The 21,852-nt window shown below is 37.3% G+C and overlaps 1 protein-coding gene and 1 long non-coding RNA gene across 6 annotated transcripts in view; one reads left to right on the top strand and one right to left on the bottom strand.

The window, feature by feature from the left end:
* The window catches only part of ARHGEF3 (Rho guanine nucleotide exchange factor 3), a 113,447-nt gene extending 96,255 nt beyond the window's left edge, over positions 1-17,192 (top strand). For 3 of the 4 annotated variants that reach the window (XM_027640555.1, XM_027640556.1, XM_027640557.1), the window contains 9 exons: positions 816-923; positions 6,831-7,001; positions 7,980-8,042; positions 8,410-8,506; positions 8,607-8,683; positions 9,588-9,845; positions 12,202-12,372; positions 13,603-13,789; positions 14,702-17,192. In XM_027640555.1, coding sequence (XP_027496356.1) covers positions 816-923; positions 6,831-7,001; positions 7,980-8,042; positions 8,410-8,506; positions 8,607-8,683; positions 9,588-9,845; positions 12,202-12,372; positions 13,603-13,789; positions 14,702-15,048 — 1,479 coding nt within the window. In that variant the 3' untranslated portion in view covers positions 15,049-17,192. The remainder of the gene's footprint in view (positions 1-815; positions 924-6,830; positions 7,002-7,979; positions 8,043-8,409; positions 8,507-8,606; positions 8,684-9,587; positions 9,846-12,201; positions 12,373-13,602; positions 13,790-14,701) is intronic. The other variant, XR_003527209.1, reaches the window with a different exon arrangement.
* A 1,595-nt stretch (positions 17,193-18,787) lies between these two features.
* On the bottom strand, positions 18,788-21,645 carry LOC113945961. 2 transcript variants are annotated; one of them, XR_003527237.1, is made up of 3 exons: positions 21,566-21,645; positions 20,654-20,744; positions 18,788-19,046 (listed from the first exon to the last, which is right to left on the bottom strand). It is a non-coding gene; the product is annotated as an uncharacterized LOC113945961 (long non-coding RNA). The 2 variants fall into 2 exon arrangements; XR_003527238.1 differs by lacking the exon at positions 18,788-19,046 and adding an exon at positions 19,975-20,197.
* Positions 21,646-21,852: the final 207 nt, after the last annotated feature.

The raw sequence follows: 21,852 nt of genomic DNA, 5'->3' as shown, positions 1-21,852 counted from the left end.
AAGCCAAGGGTAACTGTTCTATTTTTATGTATTTATAACCACCTTTTTCTCGTATTATGATTTCTGTTAATTTTTTTTAAAATATATATCTGCAGGACAATTAGCAAATTATTTTGAAGTAGTTATATATTACTTTAAGTGCTGTTGTGCTGTTGAAAGTATATATGAAAAGAAAAATATTTAATTAGATGCTATATGGTAGATTTTTGTTTAATTTTCCTTTATATTTTATGCAAAAAATAAATATATATAAACATGTTACTTATGTGTTTGCTTGTATATGTATTTCTATAGGAATATGAATTCAAAGACAATGAGACTTAGAGATTTTTGTCTGAGTTATATTTTCTGGAATAAAATACATTTAAATGAATAGAGTCACATGCTTGACAGTGTCAGAGGCACAGAAATAAACAGAATTGTTTTTATTTGAAGTATTTCTTCCGATGAGATTATCACGATGTGCATTAGCTGCAGAGCACTGCTGAAAATTTTTCTTTAAAGAATGAGTTAATATAATGAAATTATTTAATCTTTCTTTACCTTCCTCTCTCCCTCTGCTCCCAGCCATGCCAAGTCTCCATCATGACATTTTCCAGCTGTTTTAGGACCTGTATGTACCAGCCAAGAGCAATCTATCACTGTCAGCGTTTAAAGCTGCTGTTGTTTATTTACTGCCCTAACTATGGGCCAGGTTTGCAAACTTGCTTGTTAGAAATGCTTTCTTAGGAAAATCAGTAAAAGCTCAGCAATCTTTGTTTAATTATACTCACACCCTCCCTGTTTTTTCCTTCCCCTCTCTCCCCCTGCTCCAGGAGCCCAGTAACAAACGGGTCAAGCCGCTTTCCAGAGTCACATCCCTGGCCAATCTCATTCCTCCTGTCCGTGCCACTCCACTGAAGCGGTTCAGCCAGACACTGCAGGTAATGGCAGCAGGTCCAACTGTGTTGAAAGGGGTGTGTGGACAGAGCCCCAGTTTTTTTGGGTCCCTGGGAATGGGCGATGCACATACGCACACACCCCACTGTGATGTGCCAAACAGGTTCAGGCAGCTTGTGAATATCAAGTCACTCAGCTTCAAACTCACAACTCTCACCTCAAAAAACCACTTTTCTGTCCAGATGATTAATGCTTTTCAATTCCCAGTAAGAAAACTATTGCACCTGTAGCATATAAAAATGGTTTACTAAAGGATTACGATTGCTTTTAAAATTTGATGAAGAGAATGTTCCATGACACTTTCTATTCATTTTGGTTGATTTCTGTGAAAGTGTTATTTTTGGTATAGTTGGTCATGTAGGACTGCTAAATTTCCTTCTGTATAGTGAACTTTGACCTTGCCTAAACAAAAGAGTTAGTTAACAACTGGAAATTTCCAAGTCTTTTTCCAAAGCTGATGATGAAAACTAGTAAAGGGCAAGCAAATTTTAAATGCAGTTTCTGTGTTACAGATTAGGTGCACAGTATTTACCATACTTAGAGAGTAATGGAACTTTAGTTTATAAAGCATTTGTACCTTCAGACCTAGAGACTGCGAAATATTTGGGTGCTCAACTCCTAATGGCTCTCCCGAGTGCCAGCTGGGAGCTGCAGCACTGCTGTGGGTCTGGCCTAGAAAGCCAGACTGTTTCCTCTTTAAAACAGTTTATGTAAGTAAGCACGTATAAGATCTGAAGAACATTATTTAACAACCTTAATTTCTTTGAGAGGAAATTTAAAAATAACTTGAATGTATTAAAAGTGTTCTAATCAAAATCAGCTAAACTAGAGCATTACTGAAGCTACCTGTTAAGGAGGAAAGGAAAGAAATAAAACTTCAGAGCGGGGAGTCTTATGACAAATAAAAAGTCATGGGAAAGAACCCTATTTTTCAGTGGTGGTAATTATCTAGAAAACAGATATTACAGGGTTTTTCTAACATTGGTTTTCCTGTCTTTGGTTGCTCCGGTGTGTGAAGTGCAGACATTGGACAGAAAAGCCGTGTGTGCAGGGCTGGAGGAACAGCAGAATGTCTGCACAGCCCTTGGCCTGGGCTTGGGCCAGGTGTAGTCTGGCGTGACTCGAGCAGAGATGCCTGTATTCCCTGGGGGGTATAAATCTCCTCCATAGTCTGCCTCCAGGAAAAATTGGCCCTGCTCTGAAAGGGCTACATTAGTTCCAGTGGCGAGGAGTGTGGAAAGTGAATTAATTTTTGGCTAAACTGCAGCTGAGTGAGGCGCTTCCCTTCTCCCAGCCTTACGCAGCTGTTGGCCTCATTGAGGTACCTGTGCTATTGCTCTGCAGTGAATGCCTCTGCCACTGTACACAGTGTCCAGTACAGTATTGTCTTTAATATAAAGTTCTTTTAGACTATCCAAAACAACTGTCCTTTCATGTGTGTAGTAGCAGCTTCCTGAGAGGAGAGCTGTATAAATGTGTTTCAGGGCAAATTTTGTCAAAAATAGGAGAGAAAATAGTGGCTTTGCAAGTCCTGCTGTTGCAAGCATTTCTGTCTTGCTCTGTTCATAATGACTATAAGAATATATTTTAATTAACTGTCTGCTTGTAAGCATATTTAACAGTGATGGTTATTCATACCAACTCCTCTAATTATGTGCTTGAAGGAGCTGCGTTGAGAAATCAGCTTGTGTATTCTCTAAATCCTGGATCTGAATCCATTTCCAAGTGATGAATGCTGGTGATGTCCCTCAAGACTGCCTTCATAGCTGGCTGTAAATTGACTTCTTATCTGATTTTGTCAGTAACTATAGAACAGGGACAAAAAAGACTGACCTTGTGCTCAGGTGTCCCACTTGGAATTATTTAGAAACATTCTGGGAAGCACATATAGCTATTTCACTTTATTATGTATTGACATAGCTGTCATTGTGTCTTATGAACAGTTTAGAGCAGGATTTCTTTTCATGGTGTAATTTCCTGTAAAAAAAAAAGTAAAAAGTTGATTTTTCTTACTGGGTGAACTTTAATGTATCTTCACTGTTATTTCAGTCAAAACCAACGTCTCCTCTTGCATTGCTGCTTAGATCTTCCATATCAGTAAAATGAAGTAAAGTACTATCATCACCACAACATGCCAAATAAATGACTTCTTCCCCTGGAAGAAAACAAAACAAAGCCAACAGAACATCTATCTAAAAAGATTATTCCAACAGCATCAGTAAAAGGAATTAGAAAGTTCTGAGATTCCTTTATGGCATTTCAAACAAACCGTCTTACACATTCTTCTGAATGGAAGATACATGTAAGAGGAAAAAAGTTAATTATGGATAATTTTCCTTACCTCTGTAAATGTATCTTCCATTTTATATTAATGGACTTCCAGCATGCAGGTTGAAGAGAAACATCTCTGTGTCTGGGATTCATGTAATATCTTTTAAGATATGTTCTTAGCAGCTTTTCATGTTTTGCATATTTTATTGATTATAGAAGTATCTGATTATTTTTGGGTATACTCAACTTTATTACAATTGTCCACTTATTTTCAATACTTTTTCCATAAGGATTCCAAGTAACAAACACATGAAGTTGTTTTGGTTTTCTTTCTGGACTTTTTTTTTTTTTTTGACTCTTTGTAGTCTTTTTGTTTCTGTCACACAGAGCACTGTCGAGTAGCTGACTAATACAGTGCTGTCAGCTTCATCTCTGACAACCTGTCTGTGTATCTGCAGGGTGCCTCATACTAAGCAGGTATTCTTATATGTTCATCCACCTGGGAAACCAGTTTATTTTATAGCTATATTTTCAGTCTATCAAGACAGACTAATGATTGTGATGATCTGCTTGGTCTTATTCACAGCTGTGCTGTTCAGCTTAAAAGCTGAAAATAGGATCAGAAAAAGAACTCCAGCTGATGCTGAAGAGAGAAATGGAAGTCTGGCTGGCTTCCTCTGCAGCTTCAGTCTTCACCAGTGTGTCTTGAATTTAAGTAGGGAGTCCAAATTATTTTTATCTGTCTTAGGACACCGGAAATTTCTAAAAATCCCAAAGAAGAAAACTCTTTATAACATCAGTGCTGAATGCCAGAGCTTTGATCAGTAGTGCCCTTTTCACAGCACATGAAGCTCTTTGCTTTACTGCAGCTGAAATTAAGGTTTGCTAATTGCATCAATTAACATCAGGAACACACAGACCTTTCATAGCAACAGTCTTGTAACAGCTAGGGAAAGCTGTTGCCGTCAGAGAAATACAGTAAACAAAATGAGGGGTTGTGTCTGGATTCTTCCCTGGCTCCTTTAGTTTTTGGAATTATATGAAAATTTTAATCACCACAGATGGCCGTAATTTTTAAAGAGTGTCTGGGACATGTTTTTTAAGGAAGCCAGAAACTAGGAAAATATTTTTAAAAGACTGTAGATGTAGAAGTGCTGTTTTGACATTCCTGCAGTTCTTTCATGGGATTCTATCACATGACTGATTTTTCTTTTCTGTTTTTTTCTTTTCCCTTCTTGGCAAGTACCAACCAAAGACACCATCAGAGTACTTGTTTTTAAAACTTCTTGGTAGAACTTCACTTTCGAGCTCTGTTCCATTAAATAAATAACCTCAGTCCTGTGCCCCTTACATTACTTTTCTCAAAGCACTGTGTGATATGAGTTTGCTGTTATGGCTGTGTGCCATTTTATAACATGATACAAGACATTGTTAAAAGGTTTCAAAATCGAGGCATTTACTTTAAAAATCCATCTGTCTGGTGCTGTTCATTTACAAGTGCTTTCTTCATTCAACATAAAACATTCCTTTATGAGAACACCACCACAAAGGAGCTATCTCCTGGATGGGAATGCATGGAAAGGGGCATTCCACCTTGGGGCATGGAATGTTCTGCTTAGTTGCATTCTCCTGGTGATTTATGGAGGCAATGCACCTGCCTCTTTTCCCTAATCTTCTCATTTGGCTGTGAATATAACAGGTTCCATGATTCCTTATTATAACAAGTATAAATTAAGCATGCAATTTCACAGGTGTTTCTGTGCCTTCTTAACTCTTGAAGGAAGACTAGCACCTGACTTGCAAAGTTTTGGAAGGTTTGTGTGTGTGTGTGTTTATTTTTAAGGGGTTTGTCAATTCCAAGTGGGACTCAGAATGGCTTCTTTTAAAAGGCATGGGTTTTATTTATATAATATGTCTTCTGATATTGTAAAAACATACTGTTTTATAGGCACTGTTTGCATTTTATGGGCTCTTCAGAGGAGAATTTTAAGTCTTATGCTTTGTATGTGGTGCTTTCAACCTGGAAATGAAGAGAATTTATTTTGTTTTAAATATTCTTACCCAAGGCAGTTGAAAGATGATTCTGTTATGTAAGGCACATTTTAAATAACAACAAAAGTGTAGGGTATTTCAACTATGTGAAATAGTTAAGGCATTTCAGAGGTAGGACCTCAAAAAGAAGCCTCTAATTTTAATGAAGGAAGAAAGAAATCCTTTCAAAATAGCACAGTAAGAGCATGAAGTATCCATCCTTAGCCTGAACTCTTTTTAAGAGTCTACAGGCAAACAGAACTCTCAAGTCTCTCTTAAAATTGGCTTTATTGAATTTTAGGACCAGACCACATAGTAGATACAGAGATACTGGTACTCATTGGTGGAGTTTAGAGGCTCCAGAAGTACTAATAAAGATTCCACAGTAGTAGAACCAATAGTGATTATTTCACAGTTTGCTATCTGCTAGCACTGATTGTTAATGTAGTTCTTCAGCTGCTGAGAAGTAAAGTAGGAGCAAATGGTGTGAAAAGAACCTGGCTTGTTGCTTGTCATAAACATTAATATCTGAATATTGACATAACTTTAAGGAACAGTTTGTTCTTCTCATTTCAGTCAGCTACCCATTTCACACCTTTCTATGTGGATTAGTTTACTGATCCATACATCTGAAGAGGCAGGATGTTACCAGTTGAGAGGGTTTCTCCATGTATCAAAACCAGTTTGGTCAGTTGGAGTATTATGGCACTAATTATTTAATCCTCTTATGGACATATCTGTAATGATGATACCTATCAAATCCTTGATGATTGACAGTTAAAAACCAAAAGTGATGCTTTCAGGTATTGAGACACTTAGTAAGGTAAAAGGAAAGGTTTTGAAGGGAAATCTCCTTTATGAACCCTCTTTCTGCCCAACGGAGAAAAGTTTTTTAACTTAAACCTGTAATATGTCTTTGATGTAATGCACACTTTCATCTGATATCCTCGAGGTGTAGGACCTATTGTTTTTTTAGTACAGACATCTTTGAATACTCCCACGCCTCAAAATTATTTAAACCGAATAATTCTGTTGACTTTCAGTTGATGCACAAGACAAGTTTATCTGCCAGATTTTGCTGTCTTAGCTTTCCAGAGGATCTGTGTAATAATTAATTCTTTCTTTCAAAATTAACCAAAAAAGTATTCATAGAATTTACTCTCTAAAATTTGCATTGATTCTAAATTTTTAAGTATCAGAGATCTAATGAGGCAGATATGTGTAATGCATGAATAATTTCTGTTCACTGAATTGAAACTCTGATGAGTTATGTTAATTTAGTGTGTTGGACCATTCTGCATTGTCCCTGTAGTTCAGTCTTGTTGCATGGTATATGAATGCATTGCGTAGATTTTGGACATGTTGAGGGCAGGACATGGACTACAGGAATTGGAGGTACTGGCCTTCCATGAAGATGTATTAAAATAATTTTTCTTACATTCCCAGTACTAAAACTTCTGTGAAGTTCAAAGTAAAAACTAATATTAGGTAATATATTTATTGCACTGAACTATGTATATAAATTCCTTAGAAAACAAGGCAAGTGCAGCTGTTCTAACCATAAACCCAATCCCTCCCTGTATCCGCAGCGTTCCATCAGTTTCCGCAGTGACAGTCGCCCGGATCTGTTCAGTCCCCGGCCCTGGGCTCGGAATGTGCCCCCTGCCAGCACCAAACGGAGGGACAGCAAACTGTGGAGTGAGACCTTCGATGTCTGTGTCAATCACATGCTCACAGCCAAGGAAATCAAGCGGCAAGAGGTCTGTGTTGTTTTGTAACCATAAATGGTGTGTTTGAAAGTTGCCTGTAAAGTATGGAGTTGGGAATTCTAGTAGGCATTGGGATGGCACTTGAGGCTTTCCTGCCATTAAATGCAATGTCACCACTCCACTAGAAGCAGAATTCCATCCCTAGTCTTTAGGATTCAAGCTATATTAGATGAATATATTCTTCATAAAAATCAGCTCGTCATATTTCCTTCGTAAATGTGAAGTGACTGAGATCTGTTGTCCTGTGAGGGGCTGCACGTGTGTCCCTGTTCTGTGTGATGCTTTCTGTGGTCATGGTTGATATTTTGGTGTTTCATGTTGTCCTAGCAATGCTAAATGAGCAGGAACAGGTATCCAGCAAGCAATGCATACACACAGAAATGCACCATCATTTCCCCTGTTGGAAAAGACTGTCTTTGAGGAAGTTTGCAGTGCTAGAAAGATGACATACTGATCAAAAGATGTCTTCCAAAACAAAAAGAGTATGTCAGTGGCTTTAATGTGTGGTACATGACAAAGTCTAAATAGTTCATATTGCAATCAACACAGAGCCCCTACAGAAGCAAGCTTTTTTTATTTTCAAAAGAAATTTTGGGTAGTATCAACAAAGCTTATAACAATCTCTGAGAATACTTCAGGCACTGACTCATAAATCAAACAAAAGTAGTGCCAAGCATTTCTTGTGCAAGTTTTAACAATGTACAAGAATTCATAGGAAATAACTTCTGTAATTGAGAACTTCAAAGGCAGCTTATTGAAAAATAAACTGTAGAAACTGTTTGCACAGTGTAACAGTCATTGCTGTCTTGGGGCAGAAGCCAGGACTCTTGATACAGCCCAAATAAGTGAGTTGTATTCCAGGAACCAGCTACGTGGTATTAAGACATCTGGTCAAAATATAACGTCAATTCAGTAAGTGGAGTATAGATTAAATAAAGATATTTTAGAATACTTGTGTCTGTTTTACAGGCAATCTTTGAACTTTCCAAAGGAGAAGAAGACCTGATAGAAGATCTGAAGTTGGCAAAAAAGGTATGTTAAAAAAACTCCAAACAACCCAAAACCACAAAACACAACAAACAGTATTAATTGGTTCATAACACTTTAAAAATAATTTTTGCTTTTTATAATTGCTAAGACAGTAAGGGAGGGAAGAAACCCAAAGCTTATTTCTATCTTCCCATTCTTTCTGAAACACTTAAATGTGCTGCTTTCCCCAACCCCCTAAATATGAAATCGATAATTTTAATATATGGTTATGAAACTTCAAAATATTCTTAGCAGTTGGTCTGTATTCTTACCACTTAGTCTGCTTTTACTTACAGGGAACTTTAAATACTAATTTTTCAACTACCAGTGATATATTAATTACAGAACTCCCTTTTTTTTTTCTTTTCAGGCTTATCATGACCCAATGCTTAAGCTTTCCATAATGACAGAGCAAGAGTTGAACCAAATTTTTGGAACACTGGACTCCCTAATTCCTCTACATGAAGGTAAAACTCAAAGAGTCTTCGTCTGCATTGCTACTACACATAGATTTAAAGTCACTTGCTTTATTAAGTGAGGTTTCTCTTCTTTTTTTCTAATGATCAGATCTTCTTAGGCGACTTCAAGAAATCAGGAAACCTGATGGATCAACAGAACACGTTGGCCACATCCTTGTGGGTTGGGTAAGGCAGAGTTCCTAATCAGTTTTGGGGCTTTAGCTTGGAGCTGTAACATAGTTTTTATCAGACAAATTCGTTTTCATATCTAGCATAACATGTCAAAAATATATTCTCAGAATTTTTTTAAAAGGTAGGGCAACTATTTAGAGATATAATGGAATACTTTCTGTTTTCAGGGATTTTTCATGAGAAGATTTAGACTAGGATGTTGTTTTTAAAGCTTTTGCTCTTCAGGAGACAAGCCATATTTAATATATTTTAAACAAAAATGGAGAGGCAGACTAGAGTTTGTCTCATGTAGGTCATTTTAGAATCTGCTCCCTTTTGTATTCTGGTTTTCTTGAAAAGTCACATTTTATAAGGGCACCCTACAGTTAGTTTTGAATGTCATTCTGTTCAGTTGTCAAAGTTGTTTTGTTTGTTTGTTTGTTTTTTTCAGATTTAAGGCACAGTTTTGTTGTCTTAGTTTGGTTAAGGTTCTTGAGGGCAATATAGAAGTTGGACTATAGAATTTTGCATATCTAAAAAAGGCCAGGTTTGACAATACTCATTCCTAGGCTTTTATTTCCATTCACAATTAACATCAGGCCTCTGTATTCAAGTATTGCCTGCATTAAGTAGTTCTCAGTCTTAAGTCACTGATATTTTTAATGCTTTGAAATAGTATTGGAGATCTTTAGGCACTGAGAGATAAGCAAATGCTTCTAAATTACTGAAATTTTGAACAAGGTTTGAGGACCCTTGTAAAACTTATATATGTTGGAAATGCTATCATAAATAAATTGTGGATAAATCTCCAGCTAAAAGAGTCTCACCGTGAATTTCTGACATCCTGAATCACTTGAAACTTTCAGTAGAGCAAACTGGGCTTTGCTTCAGCTGCAGAATAATTTCTTCCTTTCTTCAGCTTCCATGCCTGAACTCCTATGACAGCTACTGCAGCAATCAAGTAGCAGCCAAAGCTTTACTGGATCACAAGAAACAGGATCACAGAGTGCAGGATTTCCTGCAGCGCTGCTTGGAGTCTCCTTTCAGCCGCAAACTGGACCTTTGGAACTTCCTGGACATCCCAAGAAGCCGTTTGGTTAAATACCCATTGCTGCTCCGAGAAATTCTGAGACACACACCAAATGATCATCCAGATCAGCAGCACCTTGAAGAAGCTGTGAGTTACTGTTGGGTTTGGGTTTTTTAGGAGATATAGCACTTTTAGCTTATTAATGAATTATTAAGGGATGCTACATAAAATACAAAAATGCAAATACTTAATATGTACGCCTGAAACTAATACATGAAATATCTAGCACCACTCCTCCAGGTAAAACCTATTTCAATAGCAAAGTGATACTAAAAAACAATGACAGGATGGAAGGTGTTTTACACAGGTCTTGTCTGATCCTTGTCCATTTTGTATTTACCCTTCAATGTTGTTTTCCAGTCTAATCGAAGTGAAGTGGAGATTTCTTTTCAGGTTTTAGATCATTCAGATATGTTTTACTCCCTGGCTTGAGATCTCACATAACCTCTGAATCTAGTAATTAACATCTGTAGGAAAGGTGCTCTGAAATTTGCTTTCATTCCATTTTTCATTTGTAATTGTAATTCCATAATTCCTTTGTGTTGTGCTTTCTGAAGTAAAACCAAGGAAATAAATCCAAGGCTTTAAAACTTCTTCATTAATTGAAAGGGATCCAACTCAGATATTCCTAAGACTTCTGTTGTTTTCTCATGTACATACACACACAGAGACACACATACACACACACATATATTTATATATCTATATATATATACACATACATACACACTTTAAATTCAGTAATATGTACACATACACACAAATGTGTATCTGCAAGTAATAAGTTCACTGTAGCAGATTTGTTTGAAATACACTTGTAAAAAAATGAATAAATAAGTATCATCACTGTCCTACTGCTTTTGAATAGTATTTAAATATAAGTAAAATTAGCATTTTGAGGACAAAATTAATGATTTGCCTACATTTTAATATTTTGTACATTTTATTTTTTCTCTGCCCTGCTTTTTTTTTGGAAAATCCATCTTTCAAAACACATGTACCTCACCACTGTTGTTCTGCTATTCCTTCCTCAAATCCCTTGCCCAGCTTAACTTCTCTGTTGTAAAATTGGACAAGTATGGTTTAAATTCAGCGCTTGGATACTCACATTTAGATGCAATCTATAAAATACAATTTTCCCTTGTGCATATTCTGTAAGACCCAAACAAAAATCATAAATATCTCAAAGAATTTTTCTGGTTATTTCTGAAGTTTGCTTTCCTAGATAATGCCTGGTGATATCTTCTAGAAAATGTTTTAAATGCTTTCCTTCTACACTTGTATTTTGTATTGTTTCACAATATATAATAATGATTTTTGTCGATATTTCAATAGCCTTACATAGGTTTGTGATGATCTTTGAAGCGATTTATGTCAGAAATTGTGTATCTGCCAAGTTAAATTAGGAAACAGAAATGACTGTATGTGGTTGGCTCTTAACACTGTCCAAGGCTTATGAAGTATGTTTGTCTTCCTGGCTGGCCATCTGCTTTAAGCAAACTGGGCCAAGTTGATCCCTGATAAATCTCCTGGGATCAGCAGATTCTTGAATTACCTCTTTGGGCCTGTATGTCTTGACCCATCCCCCTGCTCCACCTCCAGTTATTTAATTGAATTTGATCGATCTGAGCAACCTCTGATTACTGTTGGAGTTGAGTAAAATTACCAGAACTCCACATCCACATACTCAGTTAAGGAGTTGTATTTTAAGTTTCAGAAAAATTGATATCAAAGTCCTGAAGGACTGCACAGTATAAGGATGTTCAAGATAAGGAGCATATTTTTATAGAAAAGGCAAAGCTTTCCTTTTAACGTTTTTTAAAGTAAAAAGGCAAGAAAATTATTACTTCAATAATAGAATTGTAGCTATATGCACATAGTGGAATTGTAAAATACAATTAATTTACTGTGTTTCCAGAGGATAACAAATAATGAATAACAGCTGAGATTTTAGTGGTTTGGGCTAGTTGCATGTTTTGCAGGACAGGGATCTTGATAGTTCTGGTTTTTGTTCTCTGATGTGATGCAGCAGTTTTCAGAGAATTATTATCTATTTTAAGTAAACATTTTTAATGTAGGTTGTTTGTCCCGTGTCATTTTTTGGCACATTTCAGCTGACAAAAATACATCTCTGATTATATTTCTTATATCTGTTTATCTTAATTCTGCCTATTTTGCTTTGATATAAAGAGATAAATGCCAGATTTTTAAGCCATAGTGAGAAGCAATAATAAAGCCAAACTGAAGTGTCTTTGTACCCTGTAGTCTGCTTAGTTCTGTTGTTACTATTAATACTTTTATAGACTGCTCTGCAAAAGGTAATGAAAAATATACTGAAAATTACAATGTATTTTCTTGTAGCTACCATTCAGATTATTAGGAGATAGCTCTGAGTATTGGACTGTCTAATTAAAGGTCCTGTGTTTGCACTGTCTTTTTGTAGATAAATATAATTCAGGGTATAGTGGCTGAAATCAACGTAAAGACTGGGGAATCTGAATGCCAGTATTACAAAGAGAGACTTATTTATCTTGAAGAAGGCCAAAGGGATTCATTGATTGATAATTCACGTGCTCTGTGTTGTCATGGTGAACTGAAGAACAACAGGGGAGTGGTAAGGAATAAAAATTTTATCATAAATAGCTTTTAAAGGTATCCTCATTTTGAACGACAGCTAAAAGAGCTGTGAGCATACACAGAGAAACCTCATGCTCTAATATATAGGAAGGTGGTAAATGTTAACTGTTATATATAACACTGATCATTTTTGTTAAGTTTTATATATATATATATAAATAAAACTATACAGTTAAATATCTGTATAGTGTGATAATAAGCTTATATGTATCTCTGTCTCTTGTGGGGCCTAACAATATCCTGGATAAACTGTAAGTCCAATAAATTGGAATACTTGTAGGATTATGTGTCCTGTAAAGAGATGCACAAATTGTAAAAAAATCGGACTATTCATGGATATAAAATGAGGCATCTGTTGTGAAAATATAGAGTGAAGATGAGCATTTTCAATATCAAAAGACTGCCAAGGCATATTGGGAAGTATTTCTGCTATAATTACGATATAATTACATGAGCTACTGGAAGATAGGACAGTGAGCTAAATGGATCTGAAGCTCTGTCTGTCTTAAACTTGCAAGCAGTGTGTTTATTTAGATTTAGAAGCAAAGAACTTGTGATTGGGAAGCAAATTTTGGCAATGAAAAACAAATTATTTCAGTGCCTGATATCAAGTGAAGTGAATTTAAAATTTCAGCTTGTTTATTATTGGAAGCCACTGAAGATTGCAAAGTGTGAGGAGGAACATAATGTAAAGATGGTAACAGGTGACTTGTGCCACCTTGGAGCAAAAGTAATTTTCTGAGCTTCAAAGAGTGAATATTTCTTGTGGTGAAGCTGATTGTGAGCAGCATGTGAATTGTAAGAAGATCACTTTTAATTGTTCATTAAAAATTATCTGGATGAGTAAGATTGCTTCTTTCTTATTAACAGAGGCAGTAGAGAAAAGTTAGTGTCAGAAAGAAGAATGTGTATAAGCATGCTGCTGCTGTAGAGACAGCTTTGAAATGTTGTGCATGATTCAAGGCCTCAGCTCAGGAAGGATTGTGACATGAGAAACTGAGAAGAGGACAGGAAAAATAATTCTAGAAGTTTTTAAGTTGTTGTATTTACATACTTGTATGCTGTTGTGCCATGTAGTGGGAAGAATGGGATATTTATTTTAACTGTTGAAAGCTCAAGGTTATAACATGCTCGAGTTTAAATAAATCTGGTTTAATGACTTTCTAAAAAAAGGAATAATGCTTTATTATTTATTACTGTTTAACAGAAACTGCATGTCTTCCTCTTTGAAGAAGTGCTGGTGATTACACGAGCTATCACCCACAACGAGCAGCTCTGCTACCAGCTCTACCGGCAGCCAATTCCCGTCAGGGAGCTCGTGCTGGAAGATTTGCAGGATGGAGAAGTTCGGTTGGGTGGATCCATCCGCGGTGCATTCAGCAACAACGAGAGAAGTATGACCACACCTTTTTTTATTTACTTATGTAGGATCATTAGAACCTTAAGATACCTGCCAATGAGACATCAGAATGTTTTCTCTAAAATTCACATTATCCAGCATCTTGATTTTTGTTTCAAACTGGTTTATTATGTTGTAATTTGTTTCTTTTAGATTCTTTCTCAAAGCTCACTGTATTGATAATTTCTCCACGTACCTTCTTCTGTACTCAGTGGAGAAGGGGAGAATATGCAGGCTGTAGTGGCAAAACTGCAAAATTATAAGCAAGTGTATTTTGAAATCTTAAGCTTTAGCTATCGTGCCTTTCCTTGTATTATGGAGGCATTGATTGCTATTCCAGCTTTCAGCTGGCAGATACTGTAGCACTCAGTGTCAAGACTGCAGCTATTCATGTTAATGTCCTTCTAATTGAGTTCATTATAAAGATGCTTGTTTTATTACAAGGGTCCTCTTGAACAAATTCACTTGACATCATGGATCTCACTTACCTGATCAAAACTTCAAGGGATTTTGTACATATCCACTATATTAGTGAATGGAAAAGATGAGGCAGTCTCTGGCTGGTACAAGGAAATCTGCTTTGTAGAGAAGTAGAAAGAGAGGCTTGGAAGTGTGGGAAAAGCCTTGATCCTGGTGATTCCAATCAAGCCTTATGGACAGCTCGTGAATGGCAGAACCAAAATCATTTAATCCAGCAATATGAAATTATTAGTTGAGTGTGTGGTGTTCAGGGATCTTGACCCACAAAAGGAGATACCCAGACTCTTCTCTTTGGTCTGACGTGGTATTGGCAGGAAAACACATTAAGGCAAATATTTTGCAGATTCCGTTACTTAAATATACGCTTTGATTATAAAATCCATTCAACCAAAGCATTCAGGGTTTTGACATGTATTGTTTCTTTCAGTCAAAAACTTCTTTAGAGTCAGCTTCAAAAGCGGATCTCAAAGCCAGACTCACTCTCTCCAAGCCAATGACTCCTTCAACAAGCAGCAGTGGCTGAACTGTATCCGCCAGGCCAAGGAGAAGGCAGCGTGTGCGGGCAAGGCTGGCGGGCTGACCTCGGAAGCACATTTTCTGTTGTCACCAGACGGACGCAGAGTTCCCCCGGGAGAATCCAGCCTGGAGCAGATGGACCAATCCGACTGTGAGTCAGACTGTAGCATGGACACCAGCGAGGTCAGCGGCGACTGCGAGCGCATGGAACAGACGAACTCTTGCGAACACGAAAAGCAAATAGAAACCAATGTTTGACAAAAACTTAACAGTTCGTGGAAGAAAATCTGTCTCTTACCTGTACAGTATTTGCATTCCATATATGGAACCGTTTGGAGAAGCACTTTTAGAATATTTTTTGTGATGATGTCAATGCAGTCCTTCTTGTATTCGTACCTGTGAGTGTAGTACTGTGACTGCCCATCTGTATAAGCTGGAATCTCTTGCAACTCATGTCCTGTGATTATATTCCATAAACACCTAAGGTGGATGAAAGAGGTACTTGACCAGTTATTCTCAATGTCCTGCTGTAAACAGAATCTCTAAGCTACTGTTTATATATGCATTACATAAATAACTTTTCCTGATTTTAAGTACTTTATTTGCCCCTTAGTGGGGCAGCTAAAGATGTGGACATAATATGGAGTTTCAGGATGGGGTGTTAAGATAATAAGTTTTCTTAAAGGCATGGAAGGAAAAAATAGTTTCTTGGAAAAAAAAGAAAACTATCTTGCAGTAACCTGTCTGAACTCTTGTGATATTAAATCAACAAGAACTGTAAACAGCAGGCCATGGAACCAGGGACTCTTTAGGGATTAAGTTTTCAAAATGAAGCGCTGTCCTAAAATCCAGCAACCAAACTTACTAAAATCTGGATGTTTCAGGTGGTCAGCACAGTGATGTGGTTTGTTTGTCAAAGCATGTAATGCTAAAAGTAATCAACTGATAAAAAAATCCAACCAAACCTCTACAGCCAGCACTGAATTAAATGAAATGCTGAGAATACTGGGTATTTGTAAATAAGCTGGTAGTTTGCTTTCAGTGCCATAAATATATTATCCCAAACAGGATAAGAATGGAAAAGAGCTTTTGCTTGTGAATAGGCCCTCTTCAGCATTTTGCACTCCACTGACCTCCACTGTTGGTTTTAAACACCACTAAACTAATGTTAAAACAATTAATTTTCTGTAAATGTCTGTTTACAGTTACATGTAGTTGGTTTTTAAAACTAAGCGATGATTTTATATAAATGGTGCTCTACAAATACCCCATGGGATTATGTAGAGAAAGTTTAAACAAAAAGGGAATTGTTTTTCCTTTAGGATGTATTACATCCTTTTTCTTTTCCTCAAGTTCTGTTTTAAAAGTTTTTTTATTGCATTTAATCTCATGCTGTAATTGGAAATATTACTGTGTTTTCTGGTGGCTGATTTAATCTACTCATTATAATGAGAAGCAGGTGAGTCACTTAAATGCAGTCTAAAACAGTTAAACATCCTGTTACTTTCAGGAATCCCTGGGTGATATTTTATTTCTTATTATAAGAAATAATGCCAGTGCTGTGTGGCAAGCTATGAAAATGATATATTAATAAATTTAAATGATTCTTGATATCACACAAGATAACCTGTGCAAAGTACTCGTCAAAACAAAAGTAGAAAAACTTAAGTTATTGCCAAAAATATTTTTCTTGTGTTCTACAAGTTTACAGAAAATGTATTATGTCGAGTATCTTACATATATATATGCTGATATGCATTACAGAAATCTGTGTGACAAGATGATAAACAATATAAACCAAGGTATTTTTATTTTTTAAAAAAATGGCATTTTTACCCTATAGAACATATTTCTGTATTTATAGTTTTTAAAAAAAAATCAAATTTCTTTTCTGTTTCAGGCTTTGTAATTTATTTCAACTGCTTCATTTTTAGAACTGAATGAGTATTCCAGTGAAGATGGGAGAAAGAAAAAAATCTGCAAAAGAAAAGGAGTAGGAAAGCTGTTCAGCAAAATGTTGAAAAAGAAAAAAGCATGTAAAGTGTTCAGATAGAGAGGAAAGAATGAATGTGTGTATTGCCTGTTTTTGGTTGTTTTTTTTTTTTTTTTTTAATAATGGCCTTAAACTTTTCTGGAAGCATTTCAAATAAATTACATTAAACCATTTTGATTTTTATTTGGTTTGGTTGGTTGTGCAAGAAGACTGCAGAAAGATTTAAGTGGTACAGGCAGTGAGGCTTAATGTAAGTGACCAAGGCTTATCTTTTGGTTGCTATGGAAGTGTTTATATTTGGATATAATTTGCTAGATACAAAGTAGTAACAAAAAAATGAGTTACTGTACTCAGTTCACCGCATTCCCCAAAGTGTTAAATAATTAATTTAGTAAGTAGGTGGAACAAAGATCTTGTCATCAGTTTCTCTCTCATGATTCCTTGGGGATCACATCTCTACTAAATATATTATTCCAAAATACTGAGTTGATTAATTCTGGGGTATGTAAAAAGCCACCAAGCAGCCAGTGAATCTCAGAAGATTAATTTACATTTGTTTACTATCATTTAGCCACCCACTTAACCTCATGTTCAGCATTCTGGAGTGCCAGTGATTTGTTCTGCTTTGTAGTTTACATGCACTTAGCTACTGATTGATCTAAGCTTAGTAATGTTGGGGTTATAAAATGTTGCTGCTTTTGAAAGAATGACCTTTGATAGTGGCAGGAGGGGCGTGGGGTGGGCTTGGACAATAAAACGTACCAAAACAGATGGGTAAAATATAAAATGATGAATGTGCAGTAAAGAGGAAAAGTAATGTACATAAATATGTCCAAGTGATCATCACAGTCAGTAATCCTGGTGTCGGCAGAGTCTGAGGGGTTGCAGCAGTGAAAAGACTGAGGTGTCAAGTGCTTCCCGGATCACCATGTGGGGATGGAAAAATGAGGAGAGGGATGCAGGTGCTCCTCTAAATCTGAGCTGTGAGCACTCTGAATCTCACATTCTGGGAGAAGAGTGAGTGCTAAGGTGTCCCGCTCTCAAGAGCAGGAAGTCTGATGTGGGAGATTTGTCCCTTTTTGACAAATCTTAGCAACTGTTTGCTCTTCTGTTCCTGATGAGGACAGTCAATGTAGTCTTAGCTTATGGAAAAACCCGATGAACCAGAAGGTAAAAGCAGAGATTGTCTTGACTGAGAAAGAAAGGTAAGATAAGAAGGTCTTGGAAGTCTTTGAACTGTATAGGTCCTCTGATGAAAAAAATTTTACTGTCCGTGGCCTTTGTTACCCTAGATTTGCTCTGCAGCACTGAATGAACAACACAAGGATGAGGACTTATCTCCTGAAACACAAAGGTCTGTTACGAGACACCAGCAGCAGTAAGTTTAAGGTCTCTCAAGCTCAGTACCAGAGAATCAGCTGCCAGAATCTGGTAAGGACAGGCTGGAAATTGAACTCCAAGGCAGAGAACGTTATTTCTCCTATTTCAGCATGATCCACCTGAACCAGGGACACTGCCTTAGGAATGCCTCTGTGGGACTGGAGACCAGGTTTCTTGAGGTTTCACAAAATTTTTAGAATTTGAAAGCTGTATCAGAACTTAAGGTACCAGTTTAATGGATAGCACTTTTTGAAAAAGTTAATATTTTATGGTGACACTGCCTGGCACTTCACGGACAAAGCTTGGTTGCCAGGATCTAACAGAGTCTGAAGCTGAGTTTCACATATAAGGAAGATTTTTTTCATTTGAGAAAGGGGTTCCAGATCCAGAATGAACAGTTCTTCTGTATCTAATGCTTACTCATGAATACTGATTTTAAAATAATGTAATCTGTTCTACAGGTTGATGGTGCCATCTAATGGAAATTATGATGTATTTTTAGAACTGACTTGATTACATTAAATTTAAAGTATTTTAAGATATTTAATGTATTAATCATGATAAAATGAAAGTATTTTAAAAATACAGGTAGGTATTTTCAAACTTTCACCTGAGGATCACAAATTTGTTACAGAAAAAAGCACCAGGTGAATTTCTGCTACTAATCCCTGCTCTTACAGAGCCAAGTCAATCCTACTGCCCCATTTTGTCTCACCTTTTAATATCATAGGCATATTTTCTCCATGGCTGGTAAATGATACTAAAACTCTTTCCAAGTGTGTAAATCAGGTTTTGTTTCTGAATTTTCCAAAGGTGCCTCTCTTTGCATGGTCTTTGAAGAAAGATTAATGATACAGTTCTCCTATCTTTGATCTCCTGGCACCTGAAATTTAGTCAGCACAAAATTAGCATTTAAACATTTGAAGGAATGAGATGTGTTTTGCATCACTAGAGCAATTTCTGGAAAGTAAAATAATTTCTAGTTATTTACATTAAACTGTAACAATATGCTCAGATTGAGTAATTTTGCATTTCTAAATTTGTTTTCATAAAGGAATACCGAGGTAATGTCTGGAGCAAGAATCCATGTTTGCTCCTTGAGCAAGGAGCCTTACACAACCCTTCCTTAAAAATGTCCCATTTTGTGGCTGTTAATCTGATCTAAATCTGTAATACTAATGTGTTACATATAATCTGATTTCAAAATCAAAGGGCTCTGCAGCTGCTTAGTACCTGGGTGGGAAACCACTTGGTGCAAGCCAGGGAGTCGTGGTTGAATGCCTGGCAAGGATCAGAAACCACAGAAACCAGAAGCTAGAGAGACAATAAGGTGACAGATTTTATAACCTTTTTTATTTCAGAGTATTCAAGTAATCTCTTCCTATGATGTTTTTTCACTGAACCTTTGTTTTGTGAACTGGGATTCTTAGTACCTGTTTTATATCTATCAGGACTTAAAATGCATAGTAGTACAGTGATCTGGTATTGTTAAGTAATTTATCAAGTAGTACTTAGTAGTTTTTGTGACATAAAGACTTAATTAATACAGAAAAAGAATTCTGTACAGCTACAAAGACAGGTTTTTAAAGCAAGTGGTAAATGAGGAAAACTTCTTTGTGTGTTGCTTCGTCAATAAGCAGGACTTGCTACTTTCTTTGGTCCAAACACCAGCTGAACTAGTTGTATACTGAAGACATGCACAGCCCAGAAGTGATTTTAGCAGCTTTGCCAATTCAAACTTAATAAAGCAGGTTGACATATTTGGAGGTGTATAATGGATCAACACAGCCTTAAGTAGCACTAGATTGGTATTTCCATTTTTTTTCTTGTTTATGGAACTTTTATTTGAACAAAGTAAAGCACAGCAAAATTATTCCAATAATATATCAACTCATCTGTAATATCCTCTTTACCACCATTGAACCCTCACAGAGGCAGGACATCACATTCTTAGGAAGACAGTCTTGATTTATCCACAGGATGAACACTGCATTTCTGGGGTTTATTACCTCTGGATAATGGAACACCATGTTTCTGCAGTCAGAGAAATATTTGGTGTTATGTTTTTGTAATTTATGTAAATTATGGTTACAGATACTAATTACCCTGTTTTAACTTGCTGGCTCACCAAAGACTTGTAAGAACTAATAATTATTAGCTTATTTTTTAACACCCTGGAGGCTACCACTATCACTAGGCAGTGTGTGGGCTGGTAGGTTACTTATATTTTCTGACTTACAGGTAATCTAAAAAGAGATCAATTAAATAAAATGGCCAGGTTAAAATATATGTTCCTTGCATACCTTGCAAGCATGCAAACTTCACATTTTTAAGGTCAGTCAGTAGCGGCTTTTGAGGTGACAGTATAAATAGCTACAGTTACAAGAATTGAAGGTAATTGGTATAAGTAGGTAATTAATATATGTATTTGTTCAACAAGCACATCACTAGTATACTTTTAATAAAGAAAATTAATGTTTTGTTACTTACTTGTAAAACTAAACATCTGGTATTCGTATTTCCTAGGCAATGCAAGAATGGGTTATTTTCAGCAGGTTCAATCCCGGTGCATTCCTCAGAGCTTCCAAAAAAAGGTCTGTGCTTTGGCTGTCACATATTCACACCCCTCTTTTACCAGTGAGCCTTGCAGTGGCGGGGGCAGAGGGGAATAAATGTTAGCTCTCTGATACAATACTATTCTCCAGTACAAGTTAGCTGGTTATGAGACTATTGAAGAATCCTACTAAAGCATATTAAGATTTTTTTTTTGCCTGCCTTTCACTGTTAATAATGTATTTTTATTCGTCAAAGAGGAAATTTTGTAATTTTCTCCAACGCCTTGGAAAGGAAACTTTAGAGGAAGAAGTGCGACCTGACGCTGTGTGCAGTGTACTTTTTGGTCAGGGGGTGAGTTTGTCGAGGTATCTGTGCAAGCCCTGGGCTGCCTTTTGGGGTCGGGGAGCTGTGCTGAGCTCCAGTGAGCCCCTGGATGGGTCCTGGACCTAAAGCCACCACCACGGGGTCGGTTTGCTCTGGGGAGCCCGTTCCCTTCAGGGGATGATATCAGAGTTTGGAGATGCAACAAGAACTAATAGTGCAGCAGAATGTAACACAGAACCTACCTATAGCTGAGCCAAGCGATTGAAAAGAACCAACGGAGTGAAGAAAATGAAGAAGGGAACTGAGGCAGCCAGCCAAGAAATACCAAGTTATTCTATAACCAGGTGTATTGTCTTAAAGAAGCTCATAAGGCTTCCTGTGAGTGACTCATAAGTCACTTAGAACTTTATGGGCTCCAGAGAGGACCACCAAAGATCCCTCAGTGAAGGCCCTCAGAGACCCTGTATGGATTGTATATATGCTAATAAGTGTTGAGAAATGTCATGAATATGTAACAGGTACCGGGCGGGGCTGGGCGGTGGGTGACCAGCGGTGCGGGAGGGCAGCGAGGACCGCGCGGGGCCGATGAGCGGGAGGGCGGCCGGCGGGGAGCGGTGTGGGGGGTTAGAGGGCGGCCGCGCGGAGCGGTGTGGGGGGTTACAGAGCGGCCGGCGGGGAGCGGTGTGGGGGGTTGGAGGGCGGCCGGCGGGGAGCGGTGGGGGGGGTTGGAGAGCGGCCGGGCAGGGAGCGGTGTGGGGGGTTACACAGCGGCCGACAGGGAGCGGGCCCAGTGCCGCCCCATCCCGGAG

The sequence above is a fragment of the Corapipo altera genome, unplaced genomic scaffold, assembly GCF_003945725.1.
Source record: "Corapipo altera isolate COAL_440 unplaced genomic scaffold, ASM394572v1 55, whole genome shotgun sequence".
NCBI classification, from domain to species: Eukaryota; Metazoa; Chordata; class Aves; order Passeriformes; family Pipridae; genus Corapipo; species Corapipo altera.
This window is presented reverse-complemented; position numbering and strand designations above follow the sequence as displayed.